The 7729-nt window shown below is 40.8% G+C and overlaps 1 protein-coding gene and 1 pseudogene across 1 annotated transcript; one reads left to right on the top strand and one right to left on the bottom strand.

Moving 5' to 3' along the window:
• The first annotated feature begins 521 nt into the window (after positions 1-521).
• LOC143599617 (uncharacterized) lies at positions 522-4163 on the top strand. Its single transcript, XM_077077529.1, has 2 exons — positions 522-814; positions 3392-4163. The coding sequence occupies exons 1-2, from the start codon at positions 522-524 to the stop codon at positions 4044-4046; spliced, it is 948 nt and encodes a 315-aa protein (XP_076933644.1). The 3' UTR covers positions 4047-4163.
• A 968-nt stretch (positions 4164-5131) lies between these two features.
• LOC143599623 (L-type lectin-domain containing receptor kinase S.6 pseudogene) lies at positions 5132-7124 on the bottom strand (annotated as a pseudogene).
• Positions 7125-7729: the final 605 nt, after the last annotated feature.

Below are 7729 nucleotides of genomic sequence, written 5' to 3'. Positions count from 1 at the left end.
AAAGATGATTTGGAGAGGATCTTAAGTTCAGGGACCAAAGATGATTTCTTAATGCATTTTGTTTTAATTTCGGTACCATAACCAATATGACTCACCGCCTCAACTTCCGGGATCGGTAATGCTCGGATCTTCCTAACGCCTGAGTGCTACCTACTGACGCCACTCAGTTGATCCACCTCAATTTGTATATGTTTTTGTTTTATTTTTGGTTTTTAGTTTTGGTATTATAACGCACTTAACTGAAACCAACCCAAATTTGCGTCGATTTACCGCCTCAACGCCCGGAGCCGACAACGTTTGGGTTTATCAAGTTTTACCAACCTGCTTGACATAATGCGCCAAATATAACACTAGTTAATAAAAAATAAAAACAAGTTGAACCTGAACCAAACTCGTACTTAAAAATATTATTACCAACGACTAACGAGCTTCAAAACAAGCCGAACTCGAACCCAAATAACTTAAATCTCAAAACAATCCCTCTCACACAGCAATATTTCCTTTCCACTCTCACTACCACCATGCCACCACCACCAACCACCGTAACCGTCACCGTTCCGACACTCTTACTCTCCGTCACCGGCGCCATAATATTCACATTCTTCCTCATATCCTCTTACTATCCACACACACCTTTCACCTGCACCTGCCCTATCACATCCACCGTCCGATCCAACCAGATCTCAGCCACACCGGACGATATACAGTGGATTCAAACTCAGATCGAAGTCAACGGACTTCGTATGCACCAGAATCTGCTGCGCAAAGGCATTAATCCGCGTACACGTCAGCAGCAGTTACAGGATTTGATACAGTATGATACCTAATTACTCATTTGCTTTAATTTTGATTATATATATATATATATATATATGTATTGTATAGATTTGTGATTGTAGTGAGTTAGGGTTTAAAATTATAGACAGTTGAGCCTTAAATAAAACTCGTTTAGTTATCGGTTAGATATCGAGCCTGAGCTTGAGGTTTGTATGAGAAGATCGATTAGGCTCGTCGAGCGATAACAAGGCTTCTGTATATTTTAGTTTTAAGTTAAGGTACTGTACATGAGCTCGTGAGAGCATTATTCCTCAGCCTAGGGTGCAAACGAGCGAGCTTGACTAGGCTCATTTAACTTATAGCTCTCACGACTAGGCTTGAGCTCAGCTCGTTTAACTTACACAGAGCTCGAGCTCGGCTCGCTTCGAGCTCTATTTTCAAAGCTCGAGTTCGGCTCGTTTAACTTACACAGAGCTCGAGCTTGGCTCGTTTCGAGCTCTATATTCAAAGCTCGAGGTCGGCTCGTGAGTAGATTTTCAAGCTCGAGCTTGGCTCGGGCTCGAATCGTTTACTATATATCAATTATTTTTTATATAATTATAATTATTTTTAATATATTTTTTTCTATTATAATTTTTTGTATAAATTTCAACCTGGACAGCCGAGCCCGAGCCGAGCTTTTGCTCGTTTAATTGATGATTGACATTATACAATTAGGGGTGCAAACGAGCCGTGCTACTACTCGAGATCGAATCGATAAAAAGCTCAAGCTTCTTAAGTAAAGCTCGTTTAGTTATTGAGCTTGAGCTCGAGCCTTCTGTTATTTTTAAGTTTCAACTCTTTTGGACTTTTATGCATTAATTTCACGCTGCACATCTGAGCCCGAGTCAAGCTTTGGCTCGTTTAAGGTAATGCACATGAGCTTGTGAAGGCATGGATCTTCGCACTCGTCAGCAGCAGCTCCAGGATTTGATCCATTATTGTTTCTAAATTCTCATATGTTTAATTTTGTTTTTATAAATTGATTTCGAGTTGATGCTTATAGAGCTATGAATTGCAACATGATCTGTTGAAATTAGGATTCTGATTGGACATTATTGTCTTCCTGGAGTGCAATTTTTTATAGTGAGTTAGGGTTTACAATTGAGCTGTGTTCCAGATGTCAAAAGCAGCTAGTAACTGCAACATAATGATGTTTGACATTACAGTTAGTGGTGCAAACGAGCCGAGCTACTCGAGATCGGATCGATACAAAGCTCGAAACAAGCCGAGCCTTATCAAGCTGGAGACTTGAATACAGCTCGTTTAGTTATCTAGCCTTGTATGGGAAGATCATTTAGGCTCTTTTGCACATGAGCTCGATCCGAGCTTAGGCTTGTTTTAGGTTTTCTCAAAATATATAAAAACTATTTGAAAATGCATATAAGTAAATTAATAAATAATAAACGAGCCACCCTCGAGCTTGAAAAAATGACTTTTGTAACCAAGCTTGAGCTCTTTTAAGTTAAAATGATCCAAGCTCGGGCTCGGCTTGCCTCGTTTAATTGTCACTATAAATTGTAGTGACAATACCTTTTCAGATTGATGAATTCATGCTGATTTGGGGATGTTTGAACGTGCAATTTGAATAATCAAAATCTGAGAATCAAGTTAATCTATTGTTCATGTGTGAATGTCGCCTGCTCTGTTGAAATTAGTAGTCTAATCATACGTTATTATCTTCCTGGATTGCAATTTCGTGAAATTAGGGTTTAAATTGAGTTCTTAACTTTTTATACTGTATAGATTTGTGCTTATAGTGAGTTAGGGTTTATAATTGAGCAAGTAAAATGCTGATGATTGACATTACAGTAAATTAGGCTTTAACTTCTAAATGATGAAGGTGGCAAGTTTGTTCATGTTTGTTCGTTTAACAAATGAACGAACATGAAAAAGGATGTTCATACTTCGTTCGATTAACTAAATGATTGAACAGGAACAGAGGCCATGTTTGTTCCATTCTGTTCGTGGACATTTGATAATGTGTTAGTTTATGTTCGCTAATGTTTGCCTGTTTATGCTTGTTCGTTAAAATTTTAATGACCTTTTTAATCTTATCATATAGATTTAAGCAACATAATTAACTATACAGTGAAACTATGTGAGTATTATGCATGCTAAAAAAAATACCACCACAAACTTGGTAGCTAATCAAATATAACATTGTTTTTATTCATTTGTGTTTGTGAACTGTTCACGAACAAGTTCATTTCCTTAATGAATGAACACGAACAAGAAATTTCGTTCGGTTAACTGTTCATGAACCGTTCGTTTAAACCATATAAGTTTAACGGATGAACATGAACAAGGCCTTGTTTGCTTCGGTTCGGTTTGTTTACCGCCTAGGTGACAATGCCATTTCAGATTGATGTTTTCATGCTGATTTGGGGATGTTTGAATGTGCTTCTGTTATGTAATTATTGCAACTTGAATAATAAGAATCTGAGAATCAAATAAATCTACTGTTTTGTGTTTATCTTAATAATCGGTTTTTTGCAGTGATCTGATTATTATAACCCTAAATAATCAGAATCATAATCAATTTATTTGGAAACTAAACACTGATTATCAACAGGTACAAAGGAATATCACACTATGAAGACGAAGAAGCAGCAAAGAATCACACGTCTTTACCATGCCCTAACGAACTCCTAGTAGAAGAGCACCACAGTAACTACGGCGAGCCCTGGGCCGGTGGACGCGACGTCTTCGAATTTCTCGCAGAATCTTCTCAAATCACCCCTGAATCCCGCGTCCTTGAGATCGGTTGCGGCACCCTTCGAGTCGGTCTACATTTCATCAACTACTTGAACCCCGAACACTTCCACTGCCTCGAACGAGACGAGCTTTCTCTCATGGCTGCATTTAGGTACGAACTCCCGTCACACGGGCTACTTCAAAAACGCCCGTTGATCGTAAAAGGCGAAGACATGGATTTTGAGAGATTCGGGTCGGGCTTTGAATACGATCTGATATATGCGAGTGCTGTGTTTCTTCATATGCCGGATAAACTCGTGTGGGTCGGGTTAGAAAGATTGGTTGGTAGATTGAAACCTGTTAATGGAAGAATATATGTGTCACATAATGTTAAGTTTTGTTCAAGATTAGGTGGAGATGAGTGTAGGAAGAGGCTTAAAAGTTTAGGACTTGAATATATGGGAAAACATACACATGATAGTTTGCTTTTTAATCATTATGAGATTTGGTTTGAGTTTAGAAGGTTTAAATAAATTGTAGCTTCTTTTGTTAAAATGTAGTTTTTTGGCAGACATTGGGAAATTGTTTCTGTAATGATGTAACTTATTTTATTACTAATTTTTTTTATCTAAATTTTGTCTATAAATATTGAGAGATTGCAGGTTTTGTCTTTGTGGTTTGATCAAATATGCAGTTTTAATCCAATAGTTTCAAATTTGTAGTTTTTGTCAAATAGTTTTGTTTTCACTTGCAATTAAACCTGGTCCAACTAACCCAGTTGCTAAACTCATTAGTGTGTCCCTCATGTGAAGGGTAATTTTGTCTTTTTTCTCCTCAAATAATAAATCCCAGCCTTAATTCCCAATTCTCATTTTCACCATCGTCTTCCACAAACCCTACACTAGGGGCGGAGCTCCCTTAGGGCCCGGGATGCCCCCCCCCCCCTCTCCTTGTTTTTTTGCGTAGTAGTACAAATTGACCTTTTGAGCCCGGGCCCCTCGTTTATGATTTTTTAAAATACATTTTGATTGCGTAGTAGTGTAAATTGACCCCCTTTTTTTTGCTCAAAAATTTGTATACATAGTGTAAATTTACCCGTTTTGACCGAAAATTTGAGCCCGGACCTCTCGTTTATGATTTTTTTTAATACATTTTGAGTCCGGAACCCCCCCTTGACGAACTCGTCCAAGCTTCGCCAGTGCCTTACACGAACAAACGAGGATTACGATTCATCTCGGTGGCTTCGACTATCAAACATTTGGTAGACAAGCGAGCGAAACGATTAAACAACCAATTAACGATAAAATTGCCCTTAATGTGATGGGCACACTGATAGGTTTAACAACTAGAGTTAACGGGGTTAGTAGGTTTGGATTTAATTGCAAGTGAAAACAAAACTATTGGACGAAAACTGCAAATTTGATTCAAAGGTTTGAACCTATGTCGCTTGTTATCGTCTTCGACTCATGCAAAATATTTCTAAATAACCTCGTGTAGTTTGGTGGTAAGTAGGGTATCGTATTCACGCGAAACGCACTGTTGGTAAAAGATCAAACTAAAGTTAAACTAAACTGCAGTTTCTATGTTACATATGATGAACAAACAGAGTACAAAACATCTAGTCAAAATGAGAAGTTGGGGTGCCCCATGATGTCCCAACCTCATCTCCACCACACTTCACCACCACCTCCGGTGACCGCCCTGACGACACCGACTGAATCATCACCGTCGGCTTCACATCGGCAAATCCGGCACCATCTCGCCTTTCAACATCCGCAAAGCCTCCTTCATTGTCGGCCTCAGTCGATAATTCGGATGAACACAAATCAACCCCACCATTAACATCAACTCCAACTCGATCCAATCAAACTTACCGAACAAATTCCCGTCAGCCGCTTCCACTAGTTTCTTCTCCTCCCTACAAATCCCATACCCACTCTGTAACAACCACCCCATTATTATCCACAGCTGGCCGACCCGAGGCCACTTCTAACACCACAACCCCAAAGCTATACACGTCGGTTTTCACTGTGGGAACCCGAGAGTACACATACTCGGGAGCTAAATACCCATCGCTCGTGCGGGCATTGTCACGTCACGTGTCGAATCGCCACGCACGCAAAACTCTCCCAATTCGAAATCCCCTAATTTCACGGTAAAATCCGAATCCAACATTATGTTACTACTTTTAACATTCCTGTGAATAATCAAACGGTCACATTCTTCATGTAAGTAAACCAAAGCCGACGAAACGCCGATCAGAATGTTTAAGCGAGTCTACGAAGCTCAAACCATGAACCGCTTTATCGAGTGACCCGTTTGGCATGTAATCGTAAACGATTATCAACTCGCTCCGCTCACAACACCACCCCCGAATCTTCATCAAATTCTTGTGTTGTAACGAACCCACCGTGGCTACAAACTCCGTAGCGACCTGACTACCAAAAGACGCGGTTTTGAACCTTTTCACAGCCATATTTCGATCGGTTTTGTACACAACCGACGACACCCCGTCCCCGACTATCATATTCCGGTTAAACCCTTTCGTCGCCGATCGAATTTCCGACAGTTTCATTCGTCTCGGCAACGTGCTTGTAAGTTCAAACTTACATGCCCGGATTTGACTTTGACCTTGACTTTGACTTTGACTTTGACTTTGTTTCTTGTAAAACACACATACAACACTACACAACACACTGTTAAAACAACCAAAATCAAATTAACAGCTAATAACCATATAGCTAACCGGAGCCCGGTTCGACCCATATGTCGATTTTTCACCAAACCCGCTTCGGTTTCCGGGCCCCGCCCCACTCGACCCGGATCATCTTTACGCGAAACCTCCGGAAAACAAATCAAGCAGTTCTCCAACCCGATTTCCTCCGCACCCACATCCGGATAACCCGACCCGAACGTGTTAAACTCCCAACTTTTAACCGAATAAACCGACGCCCCTTTCCCATTCGAACCGTGAACCCGACATAAAAAACCCACGGACCCGCTTCGAAAGATCGAGCGGGGCCGTCAGAACGGGCCCGCCGCCCGGTCTGACCCCCAGGTCGTACCCGACCCAAACCCCGATAACTTTATTCGAATTATTATATTCTATCCACGAACTTATCGGTTTCCCGCTCTTTAACACAACCCCAACTGAATTCAAATCCACCGACGCAATCGACACGGCCGAACCCAAATCAACGCCGACGTGATTATCGTTTATATCGTTAAACACATGATCCAAACTCGTGTCGAATTCGACCGCCAAGAACGGGCCGGACCCGGGTAACCCGATGGACCCGGGTGAGAAAGGCAATGAATTGATGTGGGGTGTGATCAAGAACGTGAGGCCTTCACCTGAGAGTGAATTGGGGGGTGGGGGGGTGATGATGAAGGTGAATCGGGTTGCGAAAGACTCGAATTGAATTGGGTTTTGTAAAAGACTCTTCCTGTGTTTGGAATTGTTGAGTTTGTGAGGGGTTGAGTGAGGGTTATGGTGGTTGGTTGATGTGGGATGTGCCAAAGAGAGTGAAGTTTGAAGAAGATGATGAAGAAGATATTAATGTGAAGATGAAGATGTATAAGAATTGAAGGTTTATGAGTTTGGTATCCATGGAGTTTGTGTGTGGAGAGAGAGTTGTTGCAGGGAATGTATTGTTGAAGATGAAGTATTATGAAATTATTATGAAACTAATATTTTACGTGGCGTGTGGCGTCGGAGCATGTTGGTAAAACACGTCGGTGGTAAAACACAAGCGTTGATACGGTAAGGTCGACGTGAATTCGGTCGGTTTCAGTTATGTGTATTTCTGTATTGGTACTAAGACAAAAATAAAACAAAAAAATTTAAAAAAATTGGGGTGGACCAATGGCGTGGCGTTGGTTGGTAACACTCGATCATCTGTAAAACCCGACCGTTATTGATCCCGGGTGTTGAGGCGGTTGGGTCTACGTGAATTCAGTCGGTTTTCGTCATGTTCGTTACGGTGCCGAAACCTAAAAACAAAAATAAGTATTTGGTCGGTTTTCGTTAAGGTGCTGGAACTAAAACAAAACGTGGTGAGTCTATGCGAATTCGGTCGGTTTTCGTTACGTTAGGCACGATACCGTAACTAAAACAAAATAATAAAAAAGAACACAAATAGTTGTGTCTGGCGGTGGTTTAATGAGTTACATCAAAACCATGGATAAAATTGGAAAATGTTGGTTAAAATTGGTT

This window comes from Bidens hawaiensis, unplaced genomic scaffold (assembly GCF_021521415.1).
Source record: "Bidens hawaiensis isolate Kalapana, Puna unplaced genomic scaffold, B.hawaiensis_p1.1 tig00052434_1, whole genome shotgun sequence".
Classification (NCBI taxonomy): Eukaryota; Viridiplantae; Streptophyta; class Magnoliopsida; order Asterales; family Asteraceae; genus Bidens; species Bidens hawaiensis.
Note: the sequence above shows the minus strand (reverse complement) of the source record. Positions and strands in the feature narration are given on the sequence as shown.

Excerpts from the sequence above, each read along its gene's own strand:
- LOC143599617 (XM_077077529.1), top strand. The coding sequence starts at position 522 with ATGCCACCACCACCAACCACCGTAACCGTCACCGTTCCGACACTCTTA. Across the intron at positions 815-3,391 it reads CAGTTACAGGATTTGATACA|GTACAAAGGAATATCACACT; the intron begins GTATGATACCTA and ends GATTATCAACAG.